At 36.4% G+C, this 24,184-nt stretch overlaps 4 protein-coding genes across 5 annotated transcripts in view; 1 reads left to right on the forward strand and 3 right to left on the reverse strand.

Moving 5' to 3' along the window:
• The window catches only part of mlxipl (MLX interacting protein like), a 41,279-nt gene extending 32,848 nt beyond the window's left edge, over window positions 1-8,431 (reverse strand). The window contains exons 1-4 of the mRNA XM_039661538.2: window positions 7,879-8,431; window positions 2,335-2,441; window positions 666-748; window positions 494-583 (exon numbers count right to left, since the gene is read on the reverse strand). Of these exons, the coding sequence (XP_039517472.2) occupies window positions 494-583; window positions 666-748; window positions 2,335-2,441; window positions 7,879-8,222 (624 nt within the window). The 5' untranslated portion in view covers window positions 8,223-8,431. The remainder of the gene's footprint in view (window positions 1-493; window positions 584-665; window positions 749-2,334; window positions 2,442-7,878) is intronic.
• On the reverse strand, window positions 4,383-5,468 carry LOC148981780 (uncharacterized). The gene is made up of 3 exons (XM_089129752.1): window positions 5,420-5,468; window positions 5,240-5,355; window positions 4,383-5,180 (listed from the first exon to the last, which is right to left on the reverse strand). The coding sequence occupies exons 1-3, from the start codon at window positions 5,466-5,468 to the stop codon at window positions 4,383-4,385; spliced, it is 963 nt and encodes a 320-aa protein (XP_088985878.1).
• Window positions 8,432-9,191: 760 nt separating the features above from the next.
• Window positions 9,192-14,155, forward strand: rpain (RPA interacting protein). Of its 2 annotated transcripts, XM_039661541.2 has the most exons (7): window positions 9,193-9,367; window positions 10,125-10,310; window positions 11,430-11,502; window positions 12,708-12,825; window positions 12,908-12,971; window positions 13,826-13,966; window positions 14,046-14,155. In XM_039661541.2, the coding sequence occupies exons 1-7, from the start codon at window positions 9,224-9,226 to the stop codon at window positions 14,073-14,075; spliced, it is 756 nt and encodes a 251-aa protein (XP_039517475.2). In that variant the 5' UTR covers window positions 9,193-9,223; the 3' UTR covers window positions 14,076-14,155. The 2 variants fall into 2 exon arrangements, with proteins under 2 accessions (XP_039517474.2, XP_039517475.2); XM_039661540.2 differs by having other exon boundaries at window positions 9,192-9,367; window positions 13,826-14,155.
• A 3,113-nt stretch (window positions 14,156-17,268) lies between these two features.
• On the reverse strand, window positions 17,269-24,183 carry c1qbp (complement C1q binding protein). The gene is made up of 6 exons (XM_039661568.2): window positions 23,844-24,183; window positions 21,718-21,868; window positions 21,543-21,630; window positions 18,075-18,170; window positions 17,865-17,990; window positions 17,269-17,577 (listed from the first exon to the last, which is right to left on the reverse strand). Exons 1-6 carry the CDS (start codon window positions 24,073-24,075, stop codon window positions 17,428-17,430), a joined length of 843 nt encoding a protein of 280 aa, XP_039517502.1. The 5' UTR covers window positions 24,076-24,183; the 3' UTR covers window positions 17,269-17,427.
• Window position 24,184: the final 1 nt, after the last annotated feature.

Below are 24,184 nucleotides of genomic sequence, written 5' to 3' on the forward strand. Positions count from 1 at the left end.
TAAAAATGTTTAAATATATCATTTTGGTGATCAAAGATGGGTTTTAAGGGATACAATTATTGACTACAGGGGACTTTTCAGGAAAAAAGCTCATTTTAGGAAGTAATGGCCGCATTTCAGAAATCACTTGAACCTTTTTGTGAGGATGTCTATGATCATGTCAGTCATTTTATGGTGGGATTAATGGGGTGATAAATCGATATATAATCCAAAGCTTACAACGATTGGCCAGTTAAGAGAAAAGTTTAAGTCTTCTCCTCAGAGCTTTCTGCTGTCAAATACTTTAGTGAATATTAAGTAAATATTGAATGCAAAATACATTTTCAGCTATTTTATAAATATCTCAAATGCTGTATTATATATTTTGGCATCATATTGGTCATTTTGGTATTTTTTCTTTTCATGACTGGACCTTTGATTATAGGATGAACCGGTATACCATCCAGCACAATATCATACACAATTGACCCTTTATATTCGGTCAGTTACTCACTCTTTTCTTATAGTAAATCCTCCATTTGTGATATTCTTTTATCACCACCTCTATCCGTCTCTTCCAGTAGCTTCCCTCCAGAACAATCGCCTGTAAACGGGATAAATAAACACATTCATAATAAAATCTTCATAATAAAATTTGTGGCTTCAGGTCTGTCGTTGAGACTCACCTCGGGTTTGCCGTGGGCATCCGCCTCCGAACCCTCAAGCGGCGTGACAAACCCACACACAGGGTTCTTCCTTTTCTCCACATCTAAAGCAATTTAACATTATATTTCATTTTTGTAGTTCATTATTCACAATGGATTTAGATTTATCGGCCAATATATCGGTTATCGGCTTTCAAATATAAAGAATTATCGGTATCGGACAAAATTTCATAGTTATTTTTTTTTTAAGTGTCTCAAAATATTATGAAGTTAGGTCTATTTTATTTGTAAAGCATTTTTTCACAAAACACAATGTTTCAAGGAAGATTTACAGAAAAACATGATGTCAATGTTTATGACATCTTCATGCCCTACGCGAGTATACTGTATATATTAGGGATGCATGATGTATCGGCCACCATATCGATATTCATTTTTAATTTTATCGTTATTAGCCCATTAAAAAACATTTGGCTGATATATCAAAGCCGATAAATAATGGATTGTTTCCTTCAGCTGAGACTCTTCAGATGCGCACTGTTCAACATGATGGTTTTGAATTGCTTGATATAAGATTGAAATCATTTCAAAAAAAGAAAATACAGTAAAGTGCAAGTCTGTCATATCGGCTACATAAAATTATCGTGAGAACATCATTATGATGTTATTTTAATGGTGAGACTTTTGTTTTTGTAATTAGGCTCTCAAAAATTATATAAAAATTTGGATTTAGATTTATCGGCCGATATATCGGTTATCGGCTGTCAAATATAAAACATTATCGTATCGGACACAATTTTATCGGTGCATCCCTATAGTTTTTTAGATTCAAAAACAATAATTCTTTAAAGAACTGATCGCTGAAAGGTTATTTTTGGAAGCAAAAAACTGAGAAAAACAGAGTGTATCAAAATATTATAAAGTTAGGTTTATTTTATTTGTAAAACATTTTCCACAAAACACAATGTTTCAAGGCAGATTTACAGAAAAACATGATGTCAATGTTTATAATATCTTCATGCCTTATTTAGCAGATTAGAGCTGGGCGATAATATAGTTTACATTTTCAGAAGATGCAACCAATCAAGCTGTTGAGATTTCCTATATAGTAAACATCACCCTACGCGAGTATACTGTATTAGGGATGCAGGATATATCGGCAACCGTATCGGTATCGGCCGATATATGTTAATTTTTAATTTTATTGTTATCAGTATTTTTAATATTATTTTAATATATTGCTATAAAAACATTTATTCAGATTTACCTACCAATATATTGGTTACCGGCTTCTCACTTCAAAATTATCGGTTATCGGTATTAGCCAAAACTTTCATATCGGTGCATCCCTAGTTTATATTCAGATAAAGCTGGACATATTAATACATACAAAGAGCTGGACGATAACATAGTTATATAGTAACAGGCAGTATATTTGTTATATAATATACATATCGCTTTATGTGAACATACTATATATAATATGCAAAAAAAGTTGGATATAATGCTATAATACAGTTTACATTCTGTGCTGATATACTCAATCGCACAGCTGAGATTTGCTATATAGCGAACACATACTGAAAGGATGAAACAGTTTACCAGTTTTGAGAAACACTTACACAAGAGAAATGATGTAACTGTGAGTAACTAAGTAAATAAAGACTAGAAATGAGATTAGGAGACTCACATTGAATGAACCAGGCCCTCCAAATGCCGTTATTCAGCCGGATTTTATCCCTCCACAACAACCTCAAACCTTTGAAAGACTTCCACTTTGGAGACACAATCTTCCCACTGAGAAGAAACACAAACATCAATGCAATCAATACTTTAGATGCACCATAATGCTAGCCAAGTACAACATAAATTAAGTGAAATGTCCAATGTTTTCTTTTTTCACAGATTAAATTAACTATATACAAACAGAGGCCACACATTAATAAACTTTGTTTGAGACAATGACATATGGGTCTTGGTGAATTTGCAAAACAATGGTGAAATCTTCCCTTTTCACCCCGCTGGCGCTGTATAAACTTGCTTTTTCCACCCAAAAGGCACTTTAAACTGTGTTTGCAGACAGAATAATTTCATCAGTCTAATGCGGCGACACAGCTGCCCATTATCTGACGACACTTTACACCATTTACCGACGACTCTAGTGCACTTAATCTCGAGGCAAGTGAACTAAGAGTGTTGTGTTCACTCTGTTGCTAAGAGTCCAGTGAGAATGATTGCTTAAATGTGGGATATGGCTTGGAGCCTGACAGATAAACAACACTGATAGGACGTCACTGAGCTGAAAGATGTCAAATAAAGTCTTCCTTCTTCCTGTATATGCCCTTTCTAGGATATGCAGTTGTGTAGCAAAACAACAAGTGCAAAGTGTTTACTTATATTGTCTTTGACCTAAACTTTTAAGAGATTTTAAGTTAATACTCTAAGGTGGCATTGTTTAATATAATCAAAATATATCAGTATCGGCTTATATATTCATTTTATAATGTTAAATAATGATAATGATACATAATGTATTGTAGGGATGCACCGATATGAAAAATTTTGCTGATACTGATAACCGATAATTCTTTATATTTGAAAGCCGATAACCGATATATCGGCCGATAAACTTAAATCCAAATTTTTATCTAATTTTGAGAGCCTGATTACAAAAACAAAAGTCTCACAAGTAAATCCATGTCCCAAGCGCACAATTATAATGATGTTCTCATTATAGTGTTGTATAACCGATATGACAGATTTGCGCTGCACATGTTGTACCGAATTGTATTTTCATTTTTTGAAGAGATTTCAATCATATTTCAAGATATTAAAAAACATAAACAGTACTCGACAAGTGTCTCAGATGAAGGGGAATAATACATTATTTATCGGCTTCAATATATCGGCCACATTTTCTTACCCGGCCGATAACGATAACATTAAAAATTAACATATATCGGCCGATGCCGATATGCTAGCCGATATATCGTGCATCCCTAATCGTATTGTTTCTTTCAGCTGAGACACTTCAGATGCGCACTATTCAACATGATAGTTTTGAATTCCTTGAAATATGATTTAAATCACTTTTCAACTCTGTCATATCGGCTACATAAAATTGTAATGAGATCATCATTATATTTGTGTGTTTGGGACATGGATTTTAATGGTGAGACTTTTGTTTTTGTTATCAGGCTCTCAAAATTATATATAAAAATTAGGTTTATATTTATTTGCCGATTTATCGGTTATCGGCTTTCAAATGTAAAGTATTAATGGTATTTTGAAGCCCAGAAAAGCACATCCATCATCATAAAAGTGATCCATACGGCTCCAGGGGTTAATAAAGGCCTTCTGAAGTGAAGCGATACATTTTTTTAAAGAAAAATATACATATTTTTAACTTTGTGAACTATAATCTCTGGCTTCCGGTAACAGCCGTACGCAAGTCGAGCTCCGGTGGAAGAGTGACCTCTGACCCGACGCATGACCTCTGACCTGGGTGGTGATGGCGGAGTGGATAAGACATATGCCTTTAGTTGCTCCAGAGGCATGCGACCTCTGACATATAGAGCAATTGTAAGTCGCTTTGGATAAAAGCGTCAGCTAAACCAGACACTCTGACCAGACGCATGACGAGTGACCTCTGACCTGACGCACGACGAGTGACCTCTGACCTGACGCATGACCTCAGACCTGACGAGTGACCTCAGACCCGAAGCATGACGAGTGACCTCAGATCAGAAGCATGACGAGTGACCTCTGACCCGACACATGATGAGTGACCTCAGACCTTCCGAGTGACTTCTGATCCGACGCATGACGAGTGACCTCAGATCTGAAGCATGACGAGTGACCTCTGACCCGACACATTACGAGTGACCTCTGACCTGACGCATGACGAGTGACCTCAGATCTGAAGCATGACGAGTGACCTCCGACCTGATGCATGATGAGTGATCTCTGACCTGACGCATGACGAGTGACCTGTGACCTGATGCATGAGGAGTGACCTCTGACCTGATGCATGACGAGTGATCTCTGACCTGACGCATGACGAGTGACCTCTGACCTGATGCATGACGAGTGACCTCTGACCTGATGCATGACGAGTGACCTCTGACTTGATGCATGACGAGTGATCTCTGACCTGACGCATGACGAGTGACCTCTGACCTGACGCATGACGAGTGATCTCTGACCTGACGCATGACGAGTGACCTCTGACCTGACGCATGATGAGTGACCTCTGACCTGATGCATGACGAGTGACCTCTGACCTGACGCATGACGAGTGACCTCTGACCTGACGCATGACGAGTGACCTCTGACCTGACACATGACGAGTGATCTCTGACCTGACGCATGACGAGTGACCTCTGACCTGACGCATGACGAGTGACCTCTGACCTGACGCATGACGAGTGACCTCTGACCTGACACATGACGAGTGATCTCTGACCTGACGCATGACGAGTGACCTCTGACCTGACGCATGACGAGTGACCTCTGACCTGACGCATGACGAGTGACCTCTGACCTGACACATGACGAGTGATCTCTGACCTGAAGCATGACGAGTGACCTCTGACCTGACACATGACGAGTGACCTCTGACCTGACGCATGACGAGTGACCTCTGACCTGATGCATGACGAGTGACCTCTGACCTGACCCATGACGAGTGATCTCTGACCTGACGCATGACCTCAGACCTGATGAGTGACCTCATATCTGAAGCATGACGAGTGACCTCTGACTCGACACATGACGAGTGACCTCAGACCCGAAGCATGACGAGTGACCTCTGACTCGACACATGACGAGTGACCTCTGACTCGACACATGATGAGTGGCCTCAGACCTTCCGAGTGACTTCTGATCCGACGCATGACGAGTGACCTCTGACCTGACATTTTTCATTTTTGGGTAAACTAACCCTTTAACCCTAAATATTATCAATATAGTGACCCTTAACAACTTCTGTAGTACAAATGCTATCAGAGAATTTTCACAGTGTTTTTATGGCGATTCAGAAGATGTCTTGTAGGCATCTTCTAAACATCTACTGGACATCTGACAGAAAACGTCCCATTGACGTATTGCAGATAGCCAAACACTCTAAAGAATACGTCTTCCAGATGTAAAGAAATAGACGTCTCTGCGATGTACGTGTGCTATCAGGCTAGTCATAAAGCTATTGTCATATGAGGTGATACCAGTAGACGATTTTGATAGCCTGACATGATTTCTCGTTTGATTTGACGTCAGGTCATTAGCGTGTCATAAATCGCTCCTGCTGACTCACAACCAAAGTCACACTGAGGTTGCATTACAACATATTACAAACAAGCTCACAAAGTCTGTCTGGTGCTATCATTAGCATACGGACACAACAAAGAATAATGAACGTTTTAAGTAAAGGCAACACTGCAAAACCTTAAAGATAAGTCTTTAAATTTAGGGAAATCATATATTATAGGCAGTGGAACACCGTCAAAAACACTTTACAAACAGGCTCAAAGCTTTTAATGGGCCAACATGCAAACCTAAAAAAGGTTTAAAGCAGGAAATGTCTCGATATACTGTAGTCAAATAAGACATTCAAGACTGGTCAGAGGTGAGACAGCTAAAAAAAAAAATACAGCTCTGTCTGTGTGTTGCATCATTGTGGGTGTAGAAAGAAAATCTGTGTATGTTTTGGAGAAAGTGGTGTGGATTCCTCTGCCCTCGTTATTCTATAACTCTCACCTCGTTTGTCTTCCAACTCCTATCAAAGTCCAGACGAGCTGTTTTTTTTGTTTTTTTTACTCACTCGAGGATTTCACAGCTGTTTCGAATGCAAGCTTGAGTGGTGAAACGTTATTAACTTCCATTAAAAATGTAATATATCACTAAGACCATTAGTAGTACATTCAAAGCTTTTTAATTCACTCATTTTTATATTAGCATTACATCATTCTTCTTCATGACCTGAGCAGATATCTATCTATAAAATGCCTATCGTATTAGTGATGCACAATATTCCGGCCACCATATCGGTATCGACCGATATATGTTCATTTTTAATGTTAATATCTTAAAGCCGATAAATAATGTATTATTTCCTTCAGCTGAGACTCTTCAGATGCGCACTGTTCATCATGATGAATAACTTGAAATATGATTGAAAACACTTCAGAAAGGAAAATACGCTTAAGTGCAACACAAGTCTGTCAAATAGGCTATATAAAATTAGCATAATTAATTATAGAACATTATAATTGTGTGCTTTGGACATGGCTATTAATGTTGAGACTTGTGTTTTTGTAATCCGGCTCTCAAAAATTATATAAAAATTTGAATTTAGATTTATCGGCCGATATATCGGTTTTTAAAAGAACTATCGGTTATCGTATCGGCCAAAATGTTTATATCGGTGCGTCCCTATTACTATATCGGGTATATTGCGGAATGTGAATATACATTTATCATATCACTATTGAAAATTCAATGATGAATAACTGATTGAGAATATAAAGAGTGTGGTTATATAAAGGACGTAGTTGATGTAAAAATGTGTAATAAGCGCAATATCCTGAAATGGTTGGGTTTGTCCAAATTTGACTGTTGAATTAACCATTCTTGATAAATAAACCTGAACCTGGAAAACTGTATTTGACTTATTTTGTTTTTAATTTGCTTTTTGATAACAAAAATGAGATCAAATACCAAAAAATCACTATTGTGATATATTTATCGTAAAATATGATTTTGGTCACATCGCCCACCCCAAATCATGATAGTTAAAGTTATGTTACTGAAAGCTTGCAATGAATATCACTAAAAGTGGATTATCTAAATAAAATTATGTATTCATTTACAAATAGTTTAACATGTAAACAGTGAGTGTCAGTGAATGGTCAATTATATTTGTACTTGAATGGATATACGCTTATGTAAACATTGCAATGAGGCAGATCAACTGTATAACGTTTTATGAGGTAAACATTTAAGTTAAATTGAAATTTGACAGCAGATTTTGTATCACTGTTAGGTGAATTTCACTAAAAATATCACTTACATTCGCTGTTTTACAGTTATGTAAACATTGCAGTGAGGTAAGTTCACTTTATCTGTACTTTTAACTGTTTTATGCTGATGTAAACATTAACATGAGGTGAATTAGTACTTCAACTGTTCATAGTCAAGCAGACATTGCAGTTAACGTTAAATGATATGTTTGTTTTACCTGTATGCCAGCGTCATACATTCAAACAGGCGCGTGAGAGTTGGGTCGATGCTCAGTCGTCTCGAACTCAATGGACCGAAACTGTATGTTTGGCAGTCCGGTTTAGTAACAGTGTCATAATTATCGTAATAATTATAAAGAGCTGCGCTTCTCCTCCTGACTGAGTCGCTGTGAGGCGAGGAAACCATGAAATGCCCGCTGTGGATCACTTGAGTCCGCCGGACTGATCCGAATCCCACTCCGGCGTCCACACTGGGCAAGTGATCATCCGGATCCGAATCAGACTCCGAATCCGGTCCGATTTGATTGGGTTCTGCAGTTTCTGAGTACTCTGCCTTTGCCATAGTGTTATTCTCTGATGTCACGCTGTTCAAATCAAAAGTAGTTCACTGAGAAAAACGCCATCTGAGTGAGTGAGGAAGCGCGTGCACGCTCAGCCCCACTGCAACTTAGTATGCAACAGGTCAAAGATCAAGCGTGATAGAGTGATTAAAACTCACTGATTAAAACGCCGCATTGAGCTGTCTCAAACTCTCCGAGCCCGCACAGTTGTGTAAGACTTGATCTCTGTTGTGTGGCATCATGTTAGTAGATGCTATTATTAGTAAGAAATTTATTTGATCTGTAAACATGTCCTGGTCTAGTAGAGGCGCGTGCACGCCATATGTCGTATTAACACCGTAAACACGAAATTTTAACTTTTAAAAAGCATTCATGTCCTCGTAGAGCTAATCGTAATTTAAATTGTGTAAACTGGGAATCTTCTGACAGCTCCTAGTTGTTGTATCACGTGATCGAATCAATAATATATTCTGACCCTTTTTAAAAAAAAAAAATATTATCTGTCTGCATTCACAGCATAACTTGTAAAACAGATCTTTATATTTATTTTAAGGAAATGTTAATTAAAAATACTATATATATATATATATATATATATATATATATATATATATATATATATAAATTACACTGTTTGTATAAATTCTGTAATTTATGTATTTTTATTTTAATATTATTATTATATTATATATTTATTTTAATATTATATTCATATTTTAATATTAATTGTTAATAATATTTATTTTAATATATTTGATATTTTATTTAAAAAACAACTTCTACAAAATGCATACAAAACTAGAAACAATCTGAAGAAAAATAATTTAAATTGACTTGAGTAAAAAAATACTTTAAATTAAGTGAACAATATACAAAATGCGAGTAAATAACTTATATAAACCATAGACAGTAAAACCCGCTCGGAGAAATATTGGACTACAAATCCCATGAGCGCTGAAACCACGTCTGGGTATGTGTGACGTCAGCGGAAGGTTAAAAGTTGATGATTGGCGACCATCCGCTTGGTTTGTATGCGTTTTCTCTGGGATTGAAGTGTTTTAGGTTCAATCTAAGCATGGACGCAGTGCAGAAACACAGATCCATGTACAAAGGCACGACACCACCATGGAAAGAAACATACAGGAAGGTAAATGTCATGTTGATTTGCTTTAGCTCTGGAGAGTCTCACGAAAGCTTTCGACAGCTACAGTACGGTCATATTATGAAATAAGAATCACATTATATTTTGTATACAGAATAATAAATGTTAAATATAATGGCTTTTAGGAACAATTACGTTCTGACATTATTTTCATGCCGTTTAATTGTAAAGTTCCTTATGGCGATACATTATTAATATATTTACCAGCCCAGAGCTTCAAATCTCTCAAAAACTTGCCTAACCGAACCACAACACTTCCCCATACCTTAAGGTATCGATATACATTTGTATCTCAAAAGGTCAAATAAAAATAAACGCACAGACACAGAAATATGTGAATTAGAATGTGAATTTTACATCTAAATTGTTTAAGAATTATAATAAACAAAGTTTAATACAATTTCCCCTGTGATGAAAATATAGTTTTTAATGTTGTTTATGTGGTGTTTTTAATATGCTTTAACACACACCATGTGTAAGTTCATAAGTCGACAGCATTGCTGAGTATTTCCTGCTTAAAACTGCAGTGAACCAAAGACAGTCTCAAAAACACGCTTTGAAATTGCTGGTGTTTCGGACGTCACAAACTGCGGGGCTAATTTGCATATTCATAAAAAATGTTTAAATGTGTACTTTTGGTGATCAAATATGAGTTTTAAGTGGTGAAATAATTGACTTTAACACCATGAGTCTGTTCCCTTGAGAAAGGCTTTAAGATGATCATATAATCTTTGTCTTCCAGCGCTGTGTGGAGCGTCTGAAGAACAGCCGGTCGCGGTTGCTGGAGAAGTTCAGACAGATGGGAGAGGATTCGAGCGGATCGAACCGGTCTCTGGTGGTGCAGGAGGTGATGGAGGAGGAGTGGAGCGCGTTACAGTCGGCCAATCACAGACTCCCGTCGCTGTGGAACGGAGACCGCATCAGAGATGTGCGTATCTGAGACACGCGAACCCTCGTGTCGTTCACACCGGGGTTTTAAACATCACTACGGATATAATGGACTGTCACACCGTTTGTTTATTTAAATCAAAAACAGTTTATTTAAACATTAAATTAGACTAGAGGTCACCTTGGGGTATTAAGCATGCGTCAAAACCGCCGCCATCTTGGCAGGTAACGCCGGCTAATGGTGGCGGACACTTTGTGCTGTGTATGATGTTCACACGAATGAAATCTGAACTAGGAAGAATGTTTTTTAAATCAATGAATCAATCATAAATGCATGTCTGACCGTTGGAACGAACCATAAAAACGAGAAAATTGCATTCATGGTGATTTTATTTCCGTTAGACCTTTGTCTACATTGACGCTGATGCAAAAAAGTGGAGGGGCTCACCTGTTCCAAGATGGCTGCTCTATTGACCCATTCATTCTAATGAACTGCCGTAGCCAAGGCGACGTCTAGTGTATATACAGTATATCTATGATCAACTGGCAGGAGAGGTTTCTAAACAGTCCCGCCCATAGATATCTACATAAAGGCTAGATATCTCATCCGCGCTGCTGGCCAATGGAGGTCGATGTCAGCACCTGGCGGCCATCTTGTCACAGTCAGCTCGCTCACTGGTAACATTGTTTTAATGCTGCATCACCGTAACTTGCTCAATTTTCTACCGATTTTCAAACGGTCTGGTTTGTTATAAACGGCAGAGATGTAGTTATGATACTGCATACTTATGAATAATAAGTGTATAAATAAATAATCATCCAGAATTATAGCCGTCATATCCGTCAAGATTTCAACGAGATAAGAGTATTTCTTACATCAGAAAGCCTGTCTGTGACAAGATGGCCGCCTGTGATGACGATAAATACTCCGCCGTGAGACATCTAGCCTTTATATAGATTTCTATGGTCCCGCCCATCAGCTGCTGTCAGACGGACCGAAAACAAACAGCTCCCCCTTCAGACTGGGGGGAGAGAAACGGAATACCCAAAAAACAATAAATTACTAAACCCATAATCCCTTTTAGGCTGTAAACGAGTTTGCGCGTCAGCACAGAGAGATGAAGAGCTCCGTCTTTACGTGTGTGCTCTTCCTCCTCAGGTTTACGCCGCACAGCAGGAGTTTGACGAACTTTCAGCGTTCGAGGAGATTCAGCAGGAGCTCGTAGCGCAAGGTTTGCTTTTCCTCTTTATATCCGCTCCAGAAAAACCTGAGATTTCGCTAATTGTGACGTGATGGAAATGCATTGGTTAAAAGTGTTAAATCAATTAAGATTATTTAAATATTTTTTTTATTCAGGAATTATATTAATGGTTCTTCTGGAATAATTGTAGAATTTCTACGGAGGCGTATTGCATTCACTTGAAGAAAAAAAAATCTACTATGTTTTTCTGAATTAACAAGTTAATTAGCGCAAAATTACAAGATAATTTTTCATGGAAAAAAATTTTGCTCTGTTTTTCTGAATTAACGAGTTAATTTTTCATGAGAAAAAAATTTTTGCTCTGTTTTTTCTGAATTAATGAGTTAATTTTTCATGAGAAAAAAAGTTTTTCTGAATTTATGAGTTAATTTTTCATGAGAAAAAAAATTGCTCTTTTTTTCTGAATTAACGAGTTAATTTTTCATGAAGTTTCAAAAACTTTTTTTCTCATGAAAAATTAACTCATAAATTCAGAAAAACAGAGCAAAACTTTTTTTCTCATGAAAAATTAACTTGTTAATTCAGAAAAACAGAGCAAATTTTTTCTCATGAAAAATTAACTTGTTAATTCAGAAAAACGGAGCAAAACCTTTTTTCCATGAAAAATTATCTCGTAATTCTAAGATAATTAACTTGTTAATTCAGAAAAACAGAGTACATTTTTTTTTCTTCAAGTGAAAGCAATACGCCTCCGTAAATTTCTGACAAATATTGAATTGAAAGATTCGATGTAAATGTAATTATTATTAATACTATTGGTATACATGTTTCTATTATTATTGTAAACAATGTATTGAGTTGACTGCAAACACAATTTTTTTTTTATTAAAATATTTGATAGTGTAGGGAATGTGTTAAATCCCTGAAGACTATTTCAATGTCTCTCACTCATTAGACAATGTTTTTATTCAGAGCTTGTATTTTTAAAAAGGTTTCTCTTGGATTAATTTTAGAATTTCTGACAAATATTAAATTGAAAGATTCAATATCAGGGCTATTATTACTGTGGTTACTATTAGTATACATGTCTGATTTTTGTTCAATTGATGTTCATGTTCAATTGTAAACTATATATTGAATTTATTGTAATCACAATGCTGTTGATTGCCATGAGTATAGCAATTGCGGCTGATGTGGCGTTAAATCATATATAAATAAATGCGTGTGTCCTGCAGAGCTATTGATTCTGGAGCAATATAACAGCAGTGTGCGCCATGAAGAACAGTATTTGGACTCAGTGGTGGAGGAAATGGAGACGACGGGTGGACGGATCATATGTCCTATATGTCACGTGTAAGTGTTTGCCATAACCCAATCTTTCCTGCAAAACCCATCTATCTTAATAACATGTAACTGTGTTCCTCTTTCTCTGCAGGAATAATCTGACAGTGAACGGTCATTTTACATCATGTCCATGTGGCCTTTATGTCAACACGATTGTGAGTACACTTTTAAATGGGCGATATGTAAGAATTAATCACTTTTTTTGTAACGAAACTTAAAAAAACGAGTCTCATAGTTTGTCTCTGAGAGCCCGTCGACTGATTTTTATGTGAGGAAATCGCAGAGAGCCTCTCTTGTGTTCACGGACACTAATGCTTATACAATGTTCAGGATAAAACTGAAAGAGCCGTTCTGGACTGTAATGTCAATGAGTCGTCAAAGAAAAGAGATTAATTCAAACTACAGTCTCACATAGTCAGATCTATAGAGTCTATAGTCTCAAATATGCTCTATAATCAAACAGTAAGTGCTGCTGCAGTTCACTTTACGGCCACCGGCGTCGCTAACAACAAGAGTTTCTCAAGTCTACTTGATGATAGCACCAATAAAAGGCATTTCTCAAAGTTTAAAGTACGTTTTACAAGAAAATTGTTCTTTTCTACGGTTAAAATTAACGTGTTACTTGGCATTTCTTTACAATTTTCACACACAAAAAAATCTTAAACTTGGTTTAATGAATCCACAATAAGGGCTGATTGTAAATGCATTAACTAACATGAACTAACTATGAGTAATGCATTTAATAATCTTATTTAATATTCATGTTAGTTCACAGTGCATTAACAAATACAACTTGTTTTAAATTTAAAATGTATTAATGTTGAAATTAACTAAAATGAATATTGTTGCAGTGTTGTTGGTTCATGCTAACCACTGATGTTCACAAATGACACTATGATAAAGTGTTAGCATAAATGCATCATTTGATTGCTCTATAGTGATCTTAACTCCACGGTTAGCCACTAGAGATGAGTGTACACTACAGTAACTCACGCTCGTGTCTCCGCAGGGCAGGAACGTTTCCTCAGCGGTTTTACAGAGTCTCCTAGAAAGGCGTGTGATGGAGCACATGGAGGATTGTCTTCATAACCCCTGCTTCTCTATGGCCTTTAACACGGACGGATCCCCGAACCTCATGATCAGCTGCAAGGTGTTCATGTCACATGACCAGAGCTCGTTTCTGCATCTCGATCTGTTCTAATCACATGATCTGCTTTTCTTCTCCCCAGGTGTGTGACTATCTGTCCGTCGTGCTGTGAGCCGTTCCTCCACACTGCAAACCGTCTGATGGATGTTTTTAAATGTTATTTCTGTGAAATAAAGAATTTTTTGTAACTTATCATTCCCTACCTTTATTTCGAGTCGTAATGCTAATTTAAAGGAGAACTCCGGTGAACAATGAACCTTTGGTCTCATAATAATAAAACATCGGTACCTAGTCAATCGTTCTCTGAGATTTGTTTTCATGATAATCGAATGTAAAGAGTTTTATCTCTAAAAACTGTTTAGCGTATAATGCTAGCAATGGGAGAAATCGCTAGTTTATACCACTAACAAGACTCAAAATAGCCCCACACTAACGCAGTAACATAATGAGGCTCCATACATGCAAAACGAAGCATTGAGAACTTTGTAAGTGTACAGACCGTTTAATAAGAAGATACTTTATGAAGACAGTTCACTTCGTGTATACAGACAGGCGCCATCTTAAAAAATAGTCTCGACAAGTCGATCCCCGAACGCCGCTCATACAGTTCAGAAGTTCGCTGAACATCATACAGTTCCAGGGTTGCCAACTCTCACGCATCTGGCGTGACACTCACGCATTCAGCCTCAATCTCACGGTCTCACGCTCAACATAGAAATCTCACGCTAAATTAGACATTCTTCTGGGCTGTATTTTTTTTGTATTACTATAAGCAAGTTCAGGCTCTTAACTACTGACTGGACGCAGAGAAAAATCGCGGAAAAAGATGACACTGACACCGACAGACTACAGAGAAGTTTACTCCTGATATGGAGCGTTTTGGCGCTTTTAAATGTGACAGAACGCAGTAGCGCGTCAGTTCAAACGGCACGTGATACAGTTGCCTAGGCTACAACACCCACAGGGCACGAACAAAATACTGTATCTGGCAATCTCCCGCTTTATATTAACAAACTGTCAACACGGGCTTTTGCGATGCACAGAGAGACGCTGCGCTGCCTATGACCTTGAACGTGAGTTGAGAGCGTACATTTGCACTACGTGCCTGTCTTTTTAGCAAAAAAGATATCTTTCACTAAATATCTACAGTGGCGTAGGGCGAGGGCGTGAGGTGCTGATAGCAAACTTTGACGCGTTCGACCCGAGTTCGAATCCGGCTTTTACTCTCTCTTCTCATCTGGTGTTTTCTCCAAAATAAAAGCTCAAGGGTTTATTTCTTGCAAGTGAAGAAATTAGGACAAAACTATTGTAATTTTCCTATACAATAGTGTAAGTAAAATATACTTTTGAAATATTCATTTTCATTTATACAGCAGCCTACATTTATAGACTAGGCCTATATGGATTTTACGTAATAGGTATAATTATATAAATCATTATTACATTATTATAATAATCGTTTATTGCATCCTAAAAGAGACTGAGACTTTATATCATAAAGTCTTTATATAATAGATTTTATATCATAACTAAAAAGATGTTTGATCACTCTTTAATGTCCAGGTACAAGTCGAGGCTTTTGCTTTGTTGAATGTCACAGTTCATGATTTGAAGCCGGTTAAAACTCTTAATTTTGAGCTCTCAAAGTGCACCAGATTGATGCATTTAACCTTAAAATGTACAAAATTTTCTTCCGGGGCAGCATGCCCCCGAACCCCCCTAGAAGGATAGAGGTCTCAATATAGTTTTAATAAATCATATGGGAAAGAACAATAATTTATGAACTTTACTACTCCCAACTGTTTTTTTAATCAGTAAAACTGTTAGCCTAATGCCAAATTAAAATTGGACAAACTATACATTGTGTCCTACAAGATCTTGTGATCCCCCCCCCCCCCCGCCCCAAAAAAAAAAAAAAAAAAATCTCACTCCAAGCAAAACTCAAAAGTTGGCAACCCTGCAGTTCAGATCACTCAGCACCATAGACATATACACTAGACGTCACCTGGGGGTTCTAAGCATGCGTCAAAACCGCCGCCATCTTGGAACAGGGGTCTTGTCATAGGAAGTAGCTAGGTAACGCTGCTATCTCTGCCTTTACTTCGAATTCATTGATGGTGGCGGACTTTTGTGCAGCGTATGAAGTTCACGGATGAAATCTGAACTAGGAAGAATGTTTTACAAAAAATTTTAAAAAATTAAAAAAAAAATTCTTTCTGGAATCAATGATAAATACATGTCTGACCGTTGGAACAAACTAAAAAACAAGAAAAATCGCATTCATGATGATTTGTGATGATTTTATTTGCGTTAGACCTGTGTCTACTACATTGACGCTGATGCATTAAAGTGGAGGGGCTCCCCTGTTTCAAGATGGCGGCTCTATTGACGCATTCGTTCTAATGAACTGCCGTATCCAAGGTGACGTCTAGTGTATATGTCTATGACTCAGTACGGCGTTCGTGGTTTGACTAATCGAGACTCTTTTTTAAGATGGCTCCATATGATTTCCGCGATAACAGAATCACGGACGAAATCGCGGAATACTGTAAACGCAGAATTTCGTGGATTTTTACATATTTGGTTTGAAATTCTGTTTTTGTGTGGGAGAAAAACTTATTTCTGGTGAAAATGCAGACCGGGGGAAGCAAATCTATTCGACACAAACACCCTAACCCGTCATTTCAGCTCCAATGACGAATTCAAAACAATGAAAGCATCAATAAATGTAAGGTAATTCCTAATTTAGTTGTATTTTTAATACATTTTAATCATTAACTTTAAAAGCACACTCTTTTTACGACTAAAATAACAGTCAATAAAAAAAATAATAATAATAACAGTTAATAAAAAAAAACGAATTCCCAAAAATTAAAACGGAATTTGGGAAAAATAAATCCGAATTTGGGAAAAAATAAAACGGATTTCATAGGGCCCTAAAATACATATCGGTCCAAAAATAACAAAAACTACGACTTCATTCAGCATTGTATTGTCTTCATTTAAATCAAATAAATAAAAAAATGATTTTAAATGCAGAAATGTCACCTCTCTGAAAAGTATAATCTATATATAGTTATATATATATATATATATATGTGCTATATAAAAGCATATATATATATAGTTATATATATTAAATATATTAGTTTCACCTTTTAATTTGAATTACTGAAATACTCAAACTGTTTCACGATATTCTAATTTTCGAGTTTCACCTGTATATTACAAACAATTACACTAATGAGAATAAATGTTTTGCCTTTAAGCAACATCTATATTGAAAGTAAAGCAGGACAAACGGCTCAATATTTCCTCTCAGTTTTATTTCTCACAAATGTTTCGTTCACATTCTGGACCTGTAAAGCCATCTGACATTTGAACCGATGTGCACATAACTTGAAAAATGATATAAAATTAAATACAAAACTGTTCTGCCTTCATCTTCATTCTAGTAGCTCAGATTATTTGCATTTGACGAAAGCGCTGAGATCGTCCAGGAACTTGATGTACTCCTGATGCTCCAGCGCCGTGCTCATCTCCATCAGCTCGTCCGCAAACGTGTTGTCCACGCCGCGGTCCGCTAGGAAGTCCATCAGATGATCATACAGGGCCTGAGGGGTCAGAGGTCACAGTGCGTTTATTTCTTGGCTTATAACACTTTTTTAAAAAACATTTTTTAGTTTGTTTGGTCAACTCTGCCAATAGAAATACATCATGCGCCCTCTAGTGGTGTGAAAGAAAATGACAGAAATCCAAATTTCATATTTAATGAACTGTTATGAAACTGAATAACTACACTAGAGCTGAGACTGCATTCGTTTCATATCTGAGGAACTTTGCAACACTAACTGTTATTTTCAGATCTGCAGTGGAAGAAGTGGATGAAGACTTGACTAACCCAGTCCAGAGAGTCGGTGTTGAGCGTGTAACTGGTTTCCTTCCAGTCCGTGTCGCCCTCGGGCTGGAAACTGACCTCTCGGATGGAGAAGATGTCGCTCTCCTCCTCGCCCTCGCCATGACTGGTCTGTGTAGATGTGAAATCCAGTGAGATGAAGGAGAAAACAAACATCTCTCCACAGTCACACAACAACAAGAGGAATCAGCTCACCTCGTCCTCGGGGAAATGACAGTCGAACACAAGTGAGTTTTTGGCGCCCTGTTTGGTCACCTCAACCACAAAATTAGGCGTCGAGACGATGTCAGGCTAAAACACACAGGACAGACGCGTCAAACACAAGCTAATCGAGCCACGTCTTTAAAGCAGTGTCTCAAACTCCTAAATAAGACAAAACAAGCATTCAAATCATCTAAAACAACTAAAATCAAGATTTTATTTCTGATATTTTAATTTAACAACTCTCTTCCAACCAGTAGGCCTGATTTTAAAAGTGTGATTTCTAGAATATGGAAATTAACTCCATACTGAATATGCATTTTTATAGTTATGCCAAGCTGTAAAATATATTTTATCAAGCGAATTGGGAGTAAGACAATTTTTTTTGTGACTTTTCTCGCAATTCTTTTTTTTTTTAAATTGCGATTCTGACATTTTTTTCCGCAGATGTGAGTTTTGTATTATATTATATATCTCCAAATTCTGTTTATATCTCACATTCTGCTTTTTTTCTCGTAATTGCAAATTTAAATCTCACAATTCTGACTATTTCTCAAAATTGTGCTTTTATTTATTTTAATTTAGTTTTTTTCTGCAATGGCGACTTTTTTCCTCGCAATGGATGTTTCCTTATCTTGCAATTCTGACTTTTTATCTTGCAATTTTGACTTTATCTTGCAATTCTGATTTTTTTATCCCGCAATTCTGAATTTTTATCTGCAATTCTGAATTTTTATCTACAATTCTGAATTTTTATCTTGCAATTCTGAATTTTTTTATCTTGCAATTCTGAATATTTATCTTGCAATTCTGAATTTTTTTATCTTGCAATTCTGAATTTTTATCTGCAATTCTGAATTTTTATCTTGCAATTCTGAATTTTTTTATCTTGCAATTCTGAATTTTTTTATCTTGCAATTCTGAATATTTATCTTGCAATTCTGAATTTTTTTATCTTGCAATTCTGAATTTTTATCTGCAATTCTGATTTTTTTATCTGCAATTCTGATTTTTTTATCTGCAATTCTGAATTTTTATCTGAAATTCCTGCAATTCTGAATTTTTATCTGCATTTTTATCTTGCAATTCTGAATTTTTATCTTGCAATTCTGATTTTTTTTATCCTGCAATTCTGAATTTTTATCTTGCAATTCTGAATTTTTATCTTGCAATTCTGATTTTTTTATCCTGCAATTCTGAATTTTTATCTTGCAATTCTGACTTTTTATCTGCAATTCTGAATTTTTATCTTGCAATTCTGAATTTTTATCTTGCAATTCTGATTTTTTTTATCCTGCAATTCTGAATTTTTATCTTGCAATTCTGAATTTTTATCTTGAAAATCTGAATTTTTATCTTGCAAATCTGAATTTTTATCTGCAATTCTGACTTTTTATCTTTCAATTCTGACTTTTTATCTGCAATTCTGAATTTTTATCTTGCAATTCTGAATTTTTATCTTGCAATTCTGATTTTTTTTATCCTGCAATTCTAAATTTTTATCTTGAAAATGTGAATTTTTATCTTGCAAATCTGACTTTTTATCTGCAATTCTGAATTTTTATCTTGCAATTCTGAATTTTTATCTGCAATTCTGAATTTTTATCTTGCAATTCTGAATTTTTATCTGCAATTCTGAATTTTTATCTTGCAATTCTGAATTTTTATTTTGCAATTCTAACTTTATATAAAATGTTAAACATGTTATTTTATGTTGTAACCTTTATTTTCTAAAATCTCCACTTCACTACTGTAACATCACTTAAAAATTAAAATGTTAACGACTTGAACAGTTTAGGGAATTTAAGTATCTAGTAATCTCAGTTTCATTGGCTGTTACACAATAACCTGCAGTGCTTCACTGCATTAACCCCCTGAGCCCGACGGCGTCGTCGACGATGCCACACGTCACCTCCGATAAATGTTTACATAACTCGATGACAGATTTATCGATTTTCTTACCGTTTTTTCCAGCAGAAAGCTAACGAGCTAGCCATCACGGGGGTGTCTTTCGGGTCTTTCTAGCCTTTACAGAAGGTTTTCTATCCAGCCTGGAACTTGTGCTTCCTTTCAGAGGTTTTCAGCAATAAATCCAAACGCTTTATGTCAAACTTTGATAATCTTGAAGCCCATAATTCATAAATATTCGGTCATTTTTGCCGCTAGCTTGATGCTAGCGGACATCCTGGATATCACGTGATGTTTTCACGTGATGGTTTTTGACCAATTACAGGCTGATCCGTTGTAAACATTGGTGTGCGTCATTACGCATGAACCAAGCGCTGATATAGTGTAGAGAGATAGAGAGACTCACGGAGACGCGCGATTCACAGAGAAACACAGCGAAATGGACGTAAATAAAGCGCTGGTCTATTTTGGTGCATTGCAGGATGAAGGATTTTCAGGAGAACAGAGCTTTTTGACAGATGAGGAACTAGATTACCAGGATAGACCCAGCTGAAGTGCCATTTATTTATTTACTGTAAAAAAGTATTATAGTAGTATAAATGTATTATAAAAGAATAAAAAGAACATAATAAATAAAAGAATAAATAAAATAGAAATGCAAAACCTGTGATGTGGCCCTCTGTGTGATTACTGTTTTGAGGCTTGGCACCAGTGAATTTCATGAGGCCCCAAACGCCTGGACTTCTTTTGGAAAAATGTCAATATTTTTTGTTCTGTACAAGTTATAATGTTTATTCCTGTGCTCCAGGACTCCAAAGACATGAACAAACTATTTTCCAGAGGAAAATTGCTTAGCTTTTATTTATTTGTGTGTGATTTCCATAAATAATTGAGTGATTCCATTTCCGATTTATTTTTTCATTTGTCTTTATGGTCCCATAACTTATTTTACATTCAGGTGACATCAATGTAACACAAATATGCTGAAAGTTCAATTTGTCCTGAAAAAAAAGAGGTGTGTCAATTGTCTGTGCACCAAAGGGTTGATATTTTACAAGCTTTTTTAGTAAATGACACCAGACGGAAAATTTATTGTAAAAATACCCTTAGGTCTCAGAGGGTTAATATAGGGGCTTTTCCATTACAGATATGCTCAAAAATTAAGTTTTTTTCTAAATATCGATTAAAAAACGATTGCGAAATGACGGTGTTTCCATTAACCAATGTTATGCGACTAAAAGGAAAGACCCGTATACTGTGAGCGGCTCATATGAGGAGTTTCTCCTCATTTCTGCCTCCAGCTCGTGATTGGTTCATTTCTTTGAGGTTTAGAATCCAGTATTGCTGTAATTCTTTTGTGTACGTCAGGCAACTGTAAATGCGCACAAACTGTTTCCATTGCAGTTTTCCAATATATACATTTTTCAAATTGCCTGAAAACCGCCTCATGCGAGCGGAAAAACTTTTTTGCGATAAACGGGAGTTTTTGCGAAATTGACGCGTTTCCATTGTGCGCAATTTGAAGGCTAATGGAAACGCGGCTAGTGACGATACCTCTTCCTCCTGACCCTTCTGCGTTTGCTCGTGCTCTTCCTCCAGCTGTGGCGGGATGCTGTTGTTCACATTGAACGTGACGGTGACTCTGTCAAACACACACAAACATCACACATGACGTAATATTACAGCGGAGGACACGAACGATCATAAAAGCTCTGAAACGCATTCGTACTTTTCTCCGGCCAGCGAGCGGATGAGCTTCGCTTCTGTGCCGTTCAGTTCCAGCTCCCACCCGCCGGACATCTTAGGAAGAGTCGCCTTCTTCTGGATCTTCTTCTCTTCTTTGATTTCATCAGCGAGAAACTCTGCAAACGCTTTATCGCCTGGAGGATAAACACACACATGCAGGATTTACTAACAACACTCGTGATGAATGAGATCTCATTGGTCGGTTAAGGTGACGTGTTGTTGTTCGTCTCCACTTGTTGAGATGCTCTGATGACGCAAATATTGCAGGATATGACATCACCTTTAATATTCTGGAATAATCCAATTTATCTGGTAACATTTTATGAAAAAATTTTAATTAGGCGTTGTTTTCGTTTTAATTTCAGTTAGTAAATTTGTTAGATTGGATTTAAAAATATATATATATATCTCTATAGTGTTTATTATAGAAGCATGTTACCACCACAGAAAAAAATAAATTGCGACTTTATATTCTAACTGAGAGTTTATACTTCGCAATTCTGACTTGTTTCTCACATTTCTGACTTTTTCCACGCAATTCTGATTTTTATCTCGCAATTGTGACATTTTATCCTCCTAATTCTCACTTTTTTCTTTCACAATTCTCACTTTTCCCCTTGCAATTCTGACTTTTTTTCCACAATTCTGACTTTTCTCACAATTCTGATTTTTCTTCTCACAATTCTGACTTTTTTTCCACGCAATTGCGATTCTGACTAATTTTCTCACAAATGTGAGTTTGTTTCTTAAATCTCACAATTCTGACTTGTGATACAAACTCACAATTTCATTTTATAAAGTCAGAATTGTGAAATATAAACTTTATATAAATTGCGAGTTCTAAAGTCCAATTCTGAGGGGAAAATAACTTTTCACAGAACTGCTGTTTTTATATCTGACTTTATAACAATCAAATTGTGAGTGTACATTTCGCAATTCAGTGAAAAAAGTTACAATTTTGAGATTGAAATTGTGGAAAAAACAGCAAGAATTTCAGGGATAATAAGTAGCAATAACCTTTCCCCCTTCTAATTCAGTGGAGGAAACAAGCGTCCATAGTTTTTAATAATGTTTGTTAAGTATATTTTTATAAATATATATTTTATATTATATATATATATATATATATATATATATATATATAATATAAAAATATAATATAAAAAAAATTATCAAATTAAAATAAAAAAAGAGAAAAGTACAGAGCCCCTGCCTAAAGGGACCTTTGCAAAAATAAAAATATACAGACGTCATATCCACAATACCGTTTCTCGTGCGAAAGCTATAGTTTCTCGTGAGCCCACAAAAGCCTATAGATTTTTTTTCTCAGAACAGTGAGTTTTTATATCTGGCATGCAATTGCGAGTTTATATTATGCAATTCTGTGAGGAAAAAAAGACATAAAAAAGTTGTGAGATATAAACTCCAAATACTAGCCGAAATATTATTTTTATATTTTATTTTAATTGACATATTTGTTTAGTTAACTAAAAAAACACTGATACTATATTATTCTACTTTCTCCTCTCTGACCATTTAGTACCTAAATTAAGTTTACTCATCTACCATAGACGTATATCTCATCTTATACATCTACGCTTAAATCTCTTCCAATTCTAAATTTATCTCAAAATTCTATTTCTCAAAATGTTGTGTATATCTCACATTCTGACTTAGAATTGCCATACAAACACACAATTGCATTCTATAAGTGACATAAACTTCTAAACTCCAATTCTGAAGGAAAAAACTTTTTTTTCTCAGATCTGTGAGTTTTCATATCTGATTTTATAACAGTTTATATTACGCAATTCTGTAAAAATAAAAATAAATTTTAAAAAGTTGTGAGATTTTAACTCCAAATACTAACTTAGCTGAAATATGTTTTTAATATTTTATTTCAACTGACGAAATTGTTTTGTGGTTTAGTTAAATAAAATAACCCTGGTAGTAACTTACTAACGTTATATTGGTTTCTCCTCTCTGACCAGCTATTAAAAGTTAGCCTCTCTACACATCCACCATAGAAACGACATAACACTTTACCTAACACTTTTAGTAGTGTGTGTGTGTGTGTGTGTGTGTGTGTGTGTGTGGAGGAGCGCTTACCCTCGGTGTGCAGACTCCCGCAGCCGCAGGACAGTGTGGGCAGCGCCCGCGTCGCAGTGAGGAGCCTCGGCCTGGACCCCGACGACGCGCCGCTGCTGCCGCTCAGGCTCCAGATGGACCGGCTGAAGGTTCTGCTGAGACGCGGCGCGGCGCTAATCGCGCTCGTGGACGCGGAGCTCCTGCTGGACAGACGCGCCGCGAGCTGGACCGCGCGACTCACAGACTTCAACATGACTTCGGTTCTTCTGAGAGGTGCTGACCGCTGATCACACTGACAGTCTCACACACACACACACGTGGGGAAGGACACCGTGACCTCAGCACTCTACACCGGAAGTGTT

The sequence above is a fragment of the Pimephales promelas genome, chromosome 4 (genome assembly GCF_988280905.1).
Source record: "Pimephales promelas chromosome 4, fPimPro1.hap1.1, whole genome shotgun sequence".
Taxonomy (NCBI): Eukaryota; Metazoa; Chordata; class Actinopteri; order Cypriniformes; family Leuciscidae; genus Pimephales; species Pimephales promelas.